Source organism: Pteropus alecto, unplaced genomic scaffold (genome assembly GCF_000325575.1).
Source record: "Pteropus alecto unplaced genomic scaffold, ASM32557v1 scaffold45, whole genome shotgun sequence".
Classification (NCBI taxonomy): domain Eukaryota; kingdom Metazoa; phylum Chordata; class Mammalia; order Chiroptera; family Pteropodidae; genus Pteropus; species Pteropus alecto.
The window spans coordinates 25,823,618-25,839,477 of record NW_006442491.1 but is presented as its reverse complement, the minus strand read 5'-3'; the positions used below and the strand labels follow the sequence as shown (position 1 = coordinate 25,839,477).

Sequence of the window (15,860 nt, the reverse complement as noted above, 5' to 3'; positions counted from 1 at the left end):
CTCTGGGGCTCTGGGGAGGGGCGGGGGCGGAGCTGCCTGTGGATTGGCCGGCAGGCTCTGATGGACAGCAGGCCTGACCCGCCCCTCCTCTCTGGCCCGCAGGCCACGCAAGGCTGGCCCGCAGGCCGCAGCTGTTTGTCTGTTCGACCTCTGCGGCCAGTGTGGCCGTCGAAGGTCTCGTCATTTGGAGAAGTCTCCCAGGCCTGATCATCTTCAGGCCATTCAGATCCGCGGGCCCCCGTGGCCTTCGTCTCTGTCCCTCGCATAAGCCTCTGCCGGCCCCACCTCACGTTCCGTGTCCACGAGGCGGGTCATGGACTCAGGTTCTACCTTACGGCGCCCCTCCTGTAAAGACTCTCCTGAGCTTTGGTTTTCCCGGCCTGACTCCCCTTGTTTTCCTCCTTCTCTGCATGCTGCCTTTCGGCCTCAAAAGCTTCTCTTCCTCTGGGCTGGGTCCTGAGCCAGTTCCCTAGGCGAACTAACCTTTTCTATGGCTTCACCCCACACCCAAGCCCCTGAAGAGTCAAATCTACCTCCCCTGCATCCCACTCTCTGCTCCACGTCCCGGCTTAACACAGGCATCTCACTCCCTTCTCAAACTGCTCCTCCCACAGTCTTCTCTTTCTCAGACCATGACAATAAACGCTAAGGTGCTTGGGCCAAAAACTCTTAAAGATATCCTGATTGCTTTCTCTGCCTCAACCCATAGCAATCCATCAAGTTCTGTTCGCCCTGTCCTCAGATACCTCTACTCCACCCACAAATCCAAGGCTCATCTTTTCTCACCCAGATTATTTACTCTCCTTGGTCTTGCCTGCATCTATTCTCCATGCTTTTATCTTTAAAATGAAATTACATCATGGTCCCCTACCTTCAGCCTCAAACCATTTATGATTTCTCATTGCAAATAAACACACTCCCTACCTGGCCCAGCAGGTCCAGTATGATCTGGCCCCTTTCTCACCACCCCGCTTTACTCTCCATTCTCCAGACACAAGTTTTGTGGTTACAGGCAGAACTCATTTAAGTGCACTTGCTTTTATTGTGCTTCACAGGTGTCGTTTAGAAGAGGAAGGCAAGACCCTCCACCAGCAAAAAGACAACTCACTTTATCGTGATACTCGTTTTATTCAGCCTGCAACCAAACCTGCAATATCTCCGAGATATGCCTTTATTTGAATAATTCGCAGTTTGTCTCCCTGAAGCCATTCTCTAGACTCGCCCCTGCAAGCTGCCCCATCACGCAGAACGGCCATAACTGAAGACACCTGCGGTCACAGTGGAGCCGGTCAGATATTGAGCCAAGCGGGAGCAGAACAACTTACTGCATTCAGAGGTGAGAGGCCCAGCGGAGAACCCAGCCGATGCCAGAGAAAGATCCAGGCTTCTTGGAATTTGTGCTCAGAGAACTCACCCAGCTGGGTGGTGCCTAGATCTGAGGCTGCCTCCGACTTTGTCTTGCTGTAGTGGTAGTGGGGGAGGGGGGGAGGAGGGGTGTGTGTGTGTGTGTGTGTGTTGATTCTCTCAAGTGCAACCCCTTAAGAAGCTGAGAATTCAGCCTGAAGTTAAGTCAACTGTGCTATGTGGCTTCGGCCACCTGAGGGGAGGTGGAGTGGCTGAGATGGACTGCCACCTAGTGACAGGCCTTTAAAGTGGGAGGGCGGGAACTAAAGTTGACCTAATGCGGGGCCCAGAGATACAATGCTTACACATGTGGTCACACCAGATCCTCATAATTACCCTCTACTCAGGGATTACTGATGAAGAAACAGATTCAGAGAAGTTCTGTAACTTGCCTCAAGGCCACATAACTAACAAGTGGGGATTTGAACCCAAGTCTGTCTGACTGCATTTTCTACCTCACAAGAAAGCCACTGGCTTAAGTAGGTCAATAGTCAGTGGGCATGGAAGCTAATCAGCATGGGTGAGGAGAGGCCTTGGGCATGGCTGGCTCTGGACACAGGGAACCCAGAAAACATGAGCACTCATAAAGTATGGCTTATGCTTAAAATGATGCTGCCCTCGTCTGCAGACCCTGAGCTTCCCTGTGCTAGGCATTGATGCCATGATTTGAGAGAATAAGAGAAACCCTCCAGGAATTCACAGCCCTCCAGGAATTCACAGACATTAAAGAGATAAACACTCTCTTATGTAAGGACCATTGTGTTGAGGACTACAGAGGAAAAGAAGGACAGAAGCCTATGAGATAAAACATTGGAGAGCCCTACTTCAGATCTAGTAGACAAGGAAGACCTCTCTAGGATTCAACAGAGGCCTAAAAGATGTGAGTAGATAGTCAGGTGAATTATTAGGGGTGGGTTGGAGGAAAGTACTTTCCAGGCAGAGGTAACAGCATGTACAAAGGCCATGAGGCCATAAAGAGCTTAGTGAGTTTAGGAATAGAAAGAAGGCTAAAGTTTACTAAGTGTAGAGGAGCAAATGGGGGTGATGAGGCCAGAAAGACAAGTGGGGGCTGAATAGGCCCCTCCCTGCCTATTTGACCCTGTCCATTTTTTTTAGGAGGGCCCCTTCTGAGTGTCACAGCCCTCCTTGAGCTTCTTGTGCCAACTTGGGCAGTCTGCGGGCTATGATGCACTTTTAAAATGTTTTTCTATTTTCTGAGAGCATGCAGCTCATGCTTTCTTGCTTTTCCTTGTGTTTTTGCCTCTTGGGCCAGGCCCCCAGGGGCTCCAGAAATCCCTGCCAACAGGAGCTCATATTTTCAGTCTGCTGCCAGGCCCTTCATCAGGAAACAGGGCCCCATTTCCTCCTGGGACTTCTGAGCCATCATTCCAGGCCTCAGGTTCCTCCCTCCACCAAAGGATATTCAGGAAAAGCAGGGCACACGGAGGGTGTGGCTGGTATGGGCTTCCCCCAGCTCAGCATATATATGGGTACGTGGGTGTCACTGGCAATGCGTGCAGCTGTGCTGGCTTGGAGGGAGCAGCCCAGCACCCACACAAGATACATGCTGTGACATCACCCAGGCTAGTCCTGCCTGGGCCTATTTCTGTTAACATTCATGCTTCCACATGCCCTGCCTTACACCAATATCTGTGCCTGGAGTCTGAGGAGGAATCCCAGCCCAGTTGCCCCTCTGGCCCTGTGGGCCTGACTTTACAGGTGTTTATTTTATTCACCAAACAGAATAGCACTTGGCATATAGTAAGCCCTATATAACTGCTTTACCCACATTGGCTCACTTACTGCTCATTATAGCACTATAAATATTCTCATCTCCATTTTACAGGTGAAAAAAGGGGGCATGGAGAGATTAAGAGACACGATCATGGACACACAGCTAAGAGGAGGCAGAGACGGGGTTCAAACCCAGGCAGTCTGGCTCCAGAGTCAATGCTACGTTGCCTCCCATGTAGGTATGAATACTTTATTGTGCATCTTCATCCCTTTCCATAATACCTCTACCTGATGTGTTTTCTGCTTTTAGTTGGTTAAATGTTATCACAGGTCGGGGTCTTAGGGAAGCTGACTCTGACAGAGTTTAGTGTGCAGAATGTTTATTAAGGAGTACCCTTGGGATCAACACTGTGTAAGGGAGAGGAAGGAAACAGGAGGAGGCACGAGAAGTTAAACTGTGATGCAAGCCGAACCACAGGGAGCCCTACCTCAATCAGCCATTGGATGCAGACTGCCCTGCGAAGAGCACAGCCTCAGCCAGATGGCTTTCCACAGCTAAGGTGACCTTACGGGGCTGACAGCTCTCCCAGCAGTTGGGGCAACAAGTGGTTCCTTGAAGGAGAATCTGGGTGGCACATTACTATGCTCATCACAAATGTATTCTTTTCCAATCCTTTGAAAAAAGTTTAGGATACTTAAAGGACAAAAATATTGTAGTATAGAAGTGGGATATGCAGTGATAGAGAGTCTTATAATGTGATTCTATGGGTTAACATAGCTGCTGTGATTGAAAATTACATGTAGCTGAGCTTCCTGGTAGCCAAAGTAAAAACTCTATTCCGATAACTGATAACTTGGGGGAGAAGAATTTTCCCGGGGATAAATTATACAAGCAGTTTCTCATATGGACACTTATTTGACTGAAATAATGGAGAATGTTCTCAACAAATTAACAGCAAATACTGACAGTTTTCATTTGCTCCTAGTAATCACCTTGAGTGAATATAGAAAGTATAATATAAAAGTATAGCTCAGTAAACCCCTTCCACAATTGAAGGCAGATTTTTAGACTGGCAGTATCTGATTTGATCCGCATATAAAACTTTATTCCTTTTATTCTTTTTTTCACTCAGTAGTTTCTTATGTTAGAGGTTTATGAGCCAGCCAGCATGCAACTCAGCATACAGCCAGTACTTAATAAGTATCTTAATGCACCTTGAGCTCCACCCCACAACCTGTGGTATAGGCTCTTGACCTTTCGCCCAAATATCCACCTTAGTCGCTGGGCCTCACACTTCTTAGGTCATGTCCTCCTCTTTTCCTCCTCACCTGGCATGTGCTCTCAGCCCCTCAAAAGCCTCATTTTCTATTACTCAAGGCAAAACCAGGCCTGGCCCAGACACTCCCAGGGACTCTACTTTCTGCAGACCCTGCTTCCCCTTTGCTGATGGGCCCCTATATTGGGACCCAGAGAGGCAGGAGAGTTGGGCTCCAGATATACCTTCTTTAGGGAGGTGGCAGGGATGTTAATTGCTTCAGGAGAGAGCCCTTGCTAGCCACTGGCCCAGGTCAGGGCAGACCTGCTGTTTTTCTGCTTCCTCTCCCTTTCTTCCAACAAACACTCCTGATGCCTTCTCTGTAGCAGTAAGACAGCAGAGATGAATCAGACCAAATTCCCACTCCAGCAGTGGATAGGCCAACAAGGGACAATTCAGTGACATAAGGCCCCTGGAGCCCTGAGAAGGGACACCTGGCCTTACCTAGACCTTTGGTGGCTGAGCAAAGTGAGAGATAGTGTATATGCCTGAAGATATGGCAGCTCCAAATATAAGGCGATCACTTGTTTTCACAGTAACGTCACTCCTGGTGTTCTTTGGCTTTTTTCGCAACTAAAATATAAACATTTTTTAGAGATGCATGATTCAAATATCCACATATAAGTTTATTTAGTTACACATACATATTTTAAATCACATTATTTGAAACAATATATTAAGTTATGAATATTTTTTCCCATTCACCGTTCAAAAATTATGTTCAAATTATTTACATGAATCTTTGATTTGTGTTTGTCATTATTAGAGCCCCTTTTTGAGTCATCTAATATAATTTCTGAAAGCACATCACCTTCACTGCCTTCTAAGTAGTTTGAGAGCACTTTTGAAAAATCAGCTTTATTGAGGAACAGTTTACATATTTTAAAATACACCCATTTTAAGTGTAACGTTTGGTGAGCTTTGACAAACATATATACCCTCATATAACCTCCACCTAATCGAGATACAGAACATTTCCATCACCTCCCGAAGTGCTTCTTGGTGCCCCTTTGCAGTCAGTCTCGCCTGCCCCTATCTGGCAATCACTAATCTACTTTCCATCACTAATAGTTTTGCCTATTCTAGAATTTCATATAAATGAAATCACAGAGTATGCACCATTGTGTCTAAATTCAGCGTAAGGTTTTTGAGATTCATCCATGTTGCTGCAGGAAGAATACTTTTTGACTCAGTATGTAATGCTATCACTGAAAATTATAACTGAAGCATGAATACCTTTTTGTATAACATTAAAATACGTTTCTTTTAAATTCTCTCATAGATATATGTATTAGTATTCAGTGGGTCAGGTTACCTAGTGACCCCTTCCATGTTATTTGGCATAAATTTTAACTCTATGTTATCCATAAATATGTTTTTCTAAACGTCTTTTAAAAAATATATATGTAACTATAGTACCATCATCAAACCTAAAAAAAAAATCAACACCATATTGTTATTTTAAGTGATCATTAATAGGCTTGTTTATATGTAATACTTGGGATTGTGAGACATAATTACTGAGTCTGTGGTAAATTTCTTTGCCTCCTTGTTTGCTGATTTTGTCAGGGGACTACTTATAATCATCCAAAACTGGCTCGACTGAGGTCATTTCAGGGTAATGTGTTTTCTCCAAAAAGTGCTTTTTGGTTCAAAACAAGTTGAGAGAGCATCCCATTGTATGAGGAATTTTGTAAGAACCTAAATATAAGTAAATTCTTCTCAGAATAAAAAAATTAGTTTAAGTTTTCTATGGGGAAATATCTATATTTAGTGTATGTGGTATTCAGGTGATTTCAAAGCCAGTAAGTTACTGGATGCGGGAGTGAAAGGAATGAAGGGTGATGGTGACCCAGGTTCCAGTTGAGGGACAGAGTGGACGGTGGTACTTTTCACTGAGAACTCAGCCCAGTGGGTTTATAGTAGTAGATAATGAGCTCAGCTCCAGAGATTTGACACTGAGTAGCCTGTGGACGTTCCCCGCAGGGATGTAGTTGGCAATGTGTGTCTGGAGCTCAGGAAAGGGGTCTAGGCTGGAGATAGAGATATAGGAGTCCTCACATTCAGGTACAAATGAAATCAGGTCGAGTGAGAAGAGAACCACGGCAGTTAAGGACCTGAGAGAGGAGGTAACTGAGAAGCAACAGCCTGAAAGGGATAGGAATAAAACCAGAAGGTGGCATCGGGAAGCCAGAGAGAAGTGCTTCAAGGGAGTGGTCACATATCGTATGAGTCCATTCATGTGAGATGTCCAGAAAGGACGATTTGTAAAATAGATTAGTGAAGGCGGGAAGTGGGCATGGGGATTAACTATAAGTGGGCATGAGGGATCTTACTAGGCAGATGATGTTCTAAAACTGATTTACAGTGATGGCTGAACTACTCAGTAGTTACTAAAATTATCATTCACTTAAAATGAGTGGATTTCATGATATGTAAAATATACTTCAATAGAGCTGTCAGACAAAAAGAGTGGTCAAGTATCCAGTGCCACATGACCTTGAGTAGGATGCAGAACGCAGAGACATTTATTGGTTTGGTCGGTCGCTCATTCATTGGTGAATGTGGTCAAAATGGAGAGGGGGAATTAGGAGCAAAATGGGACAGAAGCTAGTTGTAGTGGGTGGGGGAATGACCAGGTGGTGTCAATGATTCATTCCGGGGGCTTGTTTGTGAAATGGGGAGGGAGAGGGTGGTGGCTGGAAAGTACTGGGAGTTGTGAGATTACTTTTTCATGTTTTAAATGTGGCAAAGGCCTGAGGTGGATCTGAGCCCGGGGGGGCGGGGATGGACAGGACCTGCTGACAAGATGTGGGGAGTTTGGGGGAAAGAGGAGCCAATGAAGCACCCAGATGTCGGGCATGGGTAGCATATGGAAGCTGTTCCCCTTTGCCCACAGCTGGACTCAAACATCACAGAAAAGGCCCGACAGGAGAGAGTTGTTCAGATCCTACACAGCTGGCTTCTGCTCTTGGACATGGCTGGAAGTGGGAGGAGGGAACCAGTCTACTAGAAGAAAAGGCAAGGAGGTGGGTCTCTTGACTCCATGCTTCAGCATCCTTTAGGGCCCTTCACATCTGGCTCTCACCTGCCTGTCCAGCCTCTTCTTTCATGCTCAATGTTCAGGTCAGCTTCCCATTCTCTGGCTTCCTCTCTGAGGCCTGCTGCGACCATCCAGGATGCACTTGTCGTTCTTGACCAACATCTGGTTGCCCAGCACCTGCCTTCAGACTTGTAGGAAGGTCCTTGCTGGAAAAGGTAGGCAACAAGTTCCTGCTCATTAATAAAACCTTCTGCTTGCAAAGCTTCCTATTCCAGATTTCTAGTTGTAGACTAAGGTTTCTCCACTAGTTGTGACAGGTCCTGCTGTATTCCCAAACCTGAGGTCCACTTTCTCATCACCTACCCACTGACCATAAAGCATATTGACTGGGCACTGGAATGGCTTCTCTGTTGCTATTCTTTATACTCAGTAGTCTAACATCACAGAATTCAAAAATACCTGGCTGCAGTGGTGACTGTCTTTGCTCCTTGAGGTGAATGCTACCTCTTTCACTGGCCAATGAAACGTAGGCTGCCAAGAAGGACCTCCCAGGATTGTTGCAGTGGGCCCACCACCAGCCCAGTCCGCAGACCCAGGGAGTTCAGAGACCATCAAGGAAATGGCTCTCCTTCCAGAATATACCTGCACATGCTAACAAGCTAGAAGGCCTAGGGCTAAGTGACCAATTCTTACCACTCTGGCCTTTCTGCTTCCTTTGACCAGGAGACTCTTTACCCTGAATTCCAGACTTAGCCGTAACCTAGATGAGGAAATGAACAATTTTTGTAGGGATTCTGACCAGCCTGGGTACCAGAGCACTGGGAAGTAATCACAGACCACTTCCTCTTTCCATCAACCCAGCAAAGGGAGAGGGCTTCTGGGATCCAGTGTTCTAACTGGCTTAGAATCCTTAATTCCTGCCGTCCTGACAAGTTTAGCCACATAAGCAAACGCAAAGAAGCCCCTACTGCTTCTGGCCAGCACACATGGAAAATGCCCCCAAAATCTGCCTCTTAAATACACTTGCTTGATCTTGCTTATAAATATCACCCGTACTAGGCTTCCAATATAGTTCTTGCACCCCCATCTGTTCTTGTAGATTTTCTGCACACTCCCTCACTTCCTGGGCCTGCCTTTGTCTAAGGATGTGGACTTTGGATCCCCTCTGAACCACACCCATGGCAGCAGGACAGATGCAGGCCCTTCCACGCCCCATCTGGGGTCTGGGGCAGGGAGCCACCCTTGACCTGAGCAGCCAGATCACATCCCACACCAAGTCCGAGCCCCAGAGCCCCAATCTGGCCTGGGGCCCTGGGTAACAAAGAGGCAGACACTAAATTTCTGTTAGGTTGTAGGAATTTATTTTAAATAACCTACAGTTGATTAAAAGGGAATTCATGATAAAAATAGAAGATACTTGAGGAAAGATGTGGGAAATGGACTCTGCACACACGCTAAACTAACAATGCCTCTAAAACTAATGATTATAGCAAAAAATGTTTTCACATTAAAATTCTGCTTTTTATGTTTTTTCCCCATTTTTTACACAATTACAAAAGAAAAAAATAAAAGCCCTAAAATCTTGATTATTTTTCTTTTTGGACCAAATACTCATTTTCCTCTAAATTTATTGACCTGTGGAACTTTTATACAATAAAATCTTTCAAGTGAAAGACTGGGGTTTAAAATGAAAAAGATGGATATCTGAAAGGGTACAGAGAATGCTCAGAACAAAGGATGATGGGAAAATGGTTTCAGTCACTGATTATTTCATTATCCTTAGACTCACTCACCCCTCGTCCCTCCCCAACCCCAATCTACACGATCTTTAAGATCAAGAAAAAGGTTTAAATATTTTAAAATAATTAAAAAGAAATAAAAATTCACATTTCAAAAGGAACACTCAAGTCAGGAAATATTTTCCCATCATGCTTTTCTGTGAACAGGTGTCTGAACCAAAACACTGCCGATGTCACAACTGCTTCAAGTTTAATGAAAATTGATTCCCATGACAATAGATAGTGACGACTCTAACAGGTGCGCTGGGTTTTTGTTCTACTTAATTTTAAATTCCTGAAATGGGAGAAAGGGGAGGGAGTTTAGGAATTCATTTCTATTAAAATATAGAAGTTATTGCAAAACCCTAACTGTAAAAACGCACCAATATAATCGGACTTCGTATACAGTAGCTAAGAGAATCCAAATGCTTCAGTGAAATAGTGAATTTGCCTGACAGAACAATGACAAATTCCCATCCACTTGCCCTCTTGAAAATAAAAAGAAAATTCAAAACAAATCATACAGCTAGAATTTTGATATCTGAAATATTTTTAAATAAGTTGTCCATAGGACAACTGGCTCAGCTCTCCCTTATAATATCTTCAGGTTTATCTTTTCTCAAAGATGTTGGTTTGTTAAGACTTGCCGCCTCTCCCCCTCAGGTGTGAGGGTAAGCGAGGCTCACAGTTTATCCATCTTCCCCAAACCACACTGTTCCTTTTCACTGAACCCTGCCCCTCCAGACTGGCTAGAACTCATAGTCCTCGTCAGCCATGTCGATGGCCCAGGCAAACTTCTCTCGCTGGGTTTTGTTGTAAATTTTCTCAATGGGGACCCCCCACTTCTTGCACCTGCAAACAAGAGAGAAAAAAGGGGGATTAGTATGTCTTGGGGAGCAGTGGCCCAGGCCAGGGCTTAGATGCACTGCCTTCACCTTCACATCCGTTTGATGAGAACGAGAATTTACTCATGTGCTCAACTCAATCTTTTAACAATGACCTCTAAAGTAATGCTACTGCAGACATACAAACAAAAAAGATACAGACGAAAAAACTAAGGCAGAGCAATTAAGTAATCTGCTTATGTTCTCATGCAGCTAGTGAACATGGAGCTGGAAAATGAACTCAAGCAGTTTGGCTCCAGAGTCCATAGTTCCTTTCAAGCTAATCAGTCTTCTAGCACCAAACAGGGCAAAAAGAGTAGAAAGGGTACAAGAGTCGGGGGAAACCTTAGCCTAGAGGGACAGGTGTCAGAAGGCATGATTCCTCCACCTGGGCCCAGAACTTAGCAACTCAAGGTAACTAATAAGCATCTTCAAAAATGCCACTTATGACTGTGTGTGCACAAACAATAGAGAATTTATCTGCTTTTGCTATAAGGTCCCTCTATTTGTGTAGGTTGCTCAGATCTGTGTTTTCATTTGTTTTCTCTTTGTTCCTACCTTTCTTCCTTCACTTGTAAAAAAAAAATTTTATTGAAAAGTTTTATTAATGTGAGGGGCTCTTTTATATTTTCCTTCAATAGGGTTAAGAGTTTCCATTCTTGTACTAAAGTTCCATAAGGGATGGGGAGACAGCACCCGCCTTTTTAAAAAGACATAAACACACTCAAAGGCGGTGCAACAGCACTGACCATTTAGGACCACCCAGGATGTTCCAATGCATCTGTAGCAGGCACGGCAGGATTCTGGCAGAGATTACACAGAAGACTCAAAGTGTGCAGTGCAGGAACAGCATGTGAAGGATGACAGTGCTCTCACAACCCCCCTCACCCTTCTCAAGCCAGCAGCAAAGGGCTCAGTGCTTACCAAGCCACTGAGATCCTTGGGTCCAGATAATTGAGTTTGGAGGTTCCCAAAGCAATTTGTTTATTCTCCTCTCGGTCTGTGGCCTGAACTTCGAGTTTCATCAACTGTTCCTCCAGTCTCTGCACAGCCTTCTTCTTTGACTCTACAACCCTGGGAGAATGGATGTCATCAAGAACCAGGCCTGGCCTCCAGACAACACTGCAACCCCACCCTGCCATTCAGGGGGCAGTAAAAGCACAAAAGCCCCAAGTTCAGAAATTTCTAAAAGACATCACTCAGAAACCCTAGAGAAGCTGAGGCCCCAGGGCACCTTGCTGGGATTACACATGCTTCTTTTTCTCAGCCAACCCCCAGCTCTGCACACCACCAGGCACATACTTCTTGGTCTTTGCATCCTTCATGACCTTGGCATCAGCTTTAGCACTTTTTAGGTCTTTCCGGGCATCTGCTAGCTGTTCCTTCTTGGCATCAATCTGAGTGAGGAAGAACATTAATAAGTTTTAGGAATAAAAGAAGCCCAAATAGAAGAACGGCTACGTCAGAGAAGATAAAACCCAGACGTCTCCACCAGGCAGGCAGTCTCTCTGGATGTTCTGCCACGTCAAAACAGCTAGGGGTGGCTCATGAAAGCACAGAGTAGGTGCACACTGACCACTCAATTCAATTGCTGTTTGGGTGTTTATGTTCCTCAGTAACCGAACAAGAAATGAGTGCTCTATAGCCAGTGACCCAGGGCCCCATCAATGCAGATGCTCAAGAAAAAGAACCCACGGGGAATGTGGGTGCTAATTTTTCAGAGATCACTTTGGCCTTAAGACATCTGGGAAGAGGGCTACAGATGGAAGCTGTTTATCAAATGGAACCTGTGCCAGGCTATAGCTTTCATTCCAAGAATACTGCAGAAGATATACTCTTTATGAAGCTGAGGCAGGATCCTTTATCTACTGAGCCCAGCTCATTCTTCAGAGTCTGCCAGCACTCTGGGAAGGAGCTGCCAGCTTCTCACAAAAAAAAGATGCATGGAAGAGAATATCCAAGGGACTAAAAAACAGCAATTAAAAGGTCAGCTACTCTATTCCAAGCCAACACATGGCATGGCCTGGCTTTGGCAGTCTGTTTTCAAAAGGAGAAGGAGCTGAGATAGGAAGAAAATTAAAGTATCCTCGAAAACAGATTTGAAAACAATTTTAGCTGTGGAGTTCTTTTTCCAAATGAATCTTACGTAGTCCCAGTCTATAAAGGAAACGACAAGGGCAGTTCCAGCCTTTCTTGCTTGATAGAACCCTCGAAGCACCTCTGGAGATCCTAAGTTCTTCTTAGTTCCTGCTCACAATTAGCAGCAGGTAACACCATGGAACCAGAGCCCAAACCAGTGAGCTCGCGCAGCTGGGGGCAGCAGAACCCCTGGCCGGCTATCACCTTGCCAACCTGTGAGGTCAAGGGAACCTCTGCAGAGTAAATACATGCCTGACACACACATTGGGCTGTTGCTCTCAGCCCAGAATTGTCTGTTAGATACACACACAGCCCAAGACTGGAAACAGAGGCTACCATTGTGAGACAATCATTAAATGCATTTTACTATGACTGGCTTTCTTCCAACATCTATGTTGTCCAAAAGCAAGCTGAAGGAATCAATTCTATACACAAAAGCATCACAGATACCACTAGCCAGATTCTTCTTAGGCTAGAAATGCAAAAATCTACAATCTTTTAACCATTTCTGTAAAGGCTAAATTGGCAGGCTATGTCAAATTCTCTTAAAGCATCAAAGATTCCATTGATTCACTTGGCAAACATGGGTGTATATTTGCTTTGTGGGCACACAGGAGAGGGCTCCTGGGCTTGGAAGGCTTGTCTGGCAGGCGGGCTGGGCTGCCCAAACAGTGGTTTCAGAGTGAGGTCAACAAAAGACCTCCTCATGCTCCAGGGAGGGGTTTACTGAATAAGGTAAACAATATCTGAATATTTATGCTTTTATTTATGGCTTAGAACAACATGAGGCGAGTAAACGATACTAATGACCACCATTTAACAGAGCAGCAGTAAATGGGAGCTGCCAGGAGGGGCGTTTTAGAGGGTTCTGCCCATCATATGGTCCAAGGATTTGAGATGACAGCGCTATGGACATGCAGTCATTTACTGTGCACTTGTGCATCTCTTCGAGAAAGCCAGATGACATCTGTAGTGTTAACTGTAGGTTGTGTGTATCTTTTGACTCAGATGTACTACTCCTGGGTACATTTGAAATTTCCTGAAGAAATTTCAATAACATAAAATTTCAACATGGGCCTGAAAAATGTGTATGTAGTCTCACTCTACAGCAGTTTTTAACTCCAGTTGTCCAAGTATAGAATTCTGTGAATGTGGATGAAAAAGAATCACATCTGTAATTTCATTAACCTCTCATTGAAATTCAAATATGAACGTGGGCAACAAACCATAGAAATATCAGTAGTACCTATGACTTTATTACCAATAGGTAGTATAGATATTTTCATAAAATATAATCATTGCAGAAATCTTGATTATTTAAATTTACTACTACCTTGAAAGTTACAGAGGTTATCAGACTCACCTTAAGATCTTACTAAAGTTAGTAAGGAAGCACATTACTATTTTATCAGACTTTAAAATATATTTGGTAAGTATATTTAAAGATAATTGGTTTCCTTTGTAACCCTGTGTCTCTTCTATAATGAAGTTATCTATAAATTCTCACTGTGAGCTAGTACATTAGAAAGGATTAGTTCTGTAGCCATTGTTCATACAAAAATGATCATCAAATGTTAAGTGCCTTATGGCTTAAAAGCTCAGCACCAGGCAGAGTTGGAGGGAGGAGAGAGGCACATGGAAGAGGAACAGCATCTACTTGTATGCACGTCAGTCTTTCCCTCTAGGGCAGCAACTCCGGCACAGAGCCAGTAATTAACAGATATTTAATGATGAGCTATATAAAAATATGATTCATGTGGAATGTGTAAAAATAAAAAGTTGTGCCAGGATTAGGGGAAAATTAAATATCATTGTTTCATCATCTTTTCAATCTGAAACAATCTAATTTGGAAATAGTTGTATTTCTGGGCTGTGGCAAAGATTTGTGAAGACTCTTTATATCCAAAATCCCCATGTATAATAAGGACAACAATTAGCAATATTTCAAAGAGGGTACATCAAATAAGTTCTTCAGAATAGGAAGTGGCCAATGTAGAACTTCTGTCCACAGAATGAAGACCTCATGAACAATGGGTACCTGATATTCAGTATCTTGATCGGGGATAACTAACAGAGTTCCATTTGTTTATCTTTAGAATGAACTTCTCTTCCAGAACATACCCAGAACTAGCCTTCTGATATCCCAGTTTAGAAGGCTGGATTATAAATTCCTCCTTTTCAGATTATCTACCCACAGCAGACATGGTTCCCCAGCCCCCTTCATTTTGCTACCCCACCATCCAGATCCAAGATACCTTAGATTGCAAATTCATCATGGACTTCTCAAAAGTTTTTGGTGGTGCCCTCTGATGGTTACAAAGAATTGCAACAGCTCGGTTGGCACGGTTATAAGACAGGATCTTTGCTGGGATGTTCTCATCCGCTGTAAAGAAATAAACATGATAGTAAAAAAGAGTCAGTCTGTGTAACGAGAGAATACACAATGTGTCTTCCTCGGTGCTTCATCCTCGTAACTTTACTGGCCCCCATCTCAGACGATCAATTCAAGTTTTCCCAAGACATAAGGTCAAAATCTGAGAGTCAGCAGTTATCTGCTTGCTACAGTGCCCACCTCGTGCCCACCTCCCCACCCAACGTAGCCTGAAGAAAATAGGGAATTGGGACAGAAAAAGCCTGTAGAGGAAGGTAAGACAAAGCGACCATAAAAAGAAGAATAATCTCCAAGGAATTTTTTTACTTGTCATTTTTTATCCACCCTAAAACGATGACCCTCAACATACCTATCTTTGGCGTTTGTGGCTCATATTCTAAAGCCATTTTACCTATTTATAGAGAACAATGGGAATTTAGCAGTGACTGGGCTCCAGGAAAAAAAGCCTTCAGATTTTGCTGATACATTCTGCAGCTAGTTTTTAGGAGAATACAACCTACTCTTAAGACGGCAGGGGGTAGGGGGGAGGACAGAAACCTCAAGGAAAGGATTTGCTCCTGTATTTTTTTAGTAACCATGACAACCTTACTCTCTCCAATTTAACAAACACCACAGCACTATGTCTTCATTCTGTGAGCTTTTAAATAACATATATAAAAAACACAAAATGCAAGCATTTTCAGCTAGAAAGCCCCTGTCAGCTTTCTATCATGTAAATCTAGAAGCCAGGGCAGGAACAAGGGAAACAGAACCGACCTTATGTTTATACAGACTAAGGTTTAGCTCCCTATTAGAGGTACGGAGAGGGAAAGTTTCCAGTCACAAGGTTAAGGAGAAAAGGTGGAACAAATCTAGGACTTGGCTGAGTAAGGACACTGGACGTCATCAGTAAGGTATGGGCCCTGTCTGGCCAAGTAGTACTTACGGGCTGTGAGTTCTTTAAGCTGCTGCTGTAGCGTGATGGAGGCATTATATGTACGGAACACCTTGGCTGTCAAGCCCTCCATGAGATCCTGAAGATGCTTATTTAAAATAGCAGTCTGGATGAGACAAAACAACAAAGAGGATGTTGGGATTTAGGTAAAAGCCATATCACCCTGCCCCTTCTGGTGAGGTGTAGGACAGTTAAGCCAGTGCAATCACAACCATGCCAAGTTTACTGCTCTGCCA

General features: G+C 44.1%; 1 protein-coding gene and 1 long non-coding RNA gene across 2 annotated transcripts in view; one reads left to right on the top strand and one right to left on the bottom strand.

Annotated features, from left to right (window-relative positions):
- Nucleotides 1–28: 28 nt before the first annotated feature.
- Nucleotides 29–7,465, top strand: LOC107196404. The gene is made up of 3 exons (XR_001517789.2): nucleotides 29–1,336; nucleotides 3,251–3,377; nucleotides 7,354–7,465. It is a non-coding gene; the product is annotated as an uncharacterized LOC107196404 (long non-coding RNA).
- A 1,376-nt stretch (nucleotides 7,466–8,841) lies between these two features.
- Nucleotides 8,842–15,860, bottom strand: part of TOP1 (DNA topoisomerase I) — a 78,639-nt gene continuing 71,620 nt past the window's right edge. The window contains exons 17-21 of the mRNA XM_006921816.3: nucleotides 15,616–15,730; nucleotides 14,554–14,681; nucleotides 11,462–11,556; nucleotides 11,084–11,233; nucleotides 8,842–10,127 (exon numbers count right to left, since the gene is read on the bottom strand). Coding sequence (XP_006921878.1) covers nucleotides 10,025–10,127; nucleotides 11,084–11,233; nucleotides 11,462–11,556; nucleotides 14,554–14,681; nucleotides 15,616–15,730 — 591 coding nt within the window. The 3' untranslated portion in view covers nucleotides 8,842–10,024. The remainder of the gene's footprint in view (nucleotides 10,128–11,083; nucleotides 11,234–11,461; nucleotides 11,557–14,553; nucleotides 14,682–15,615; nucleotides 15,731–15,860) is intronic.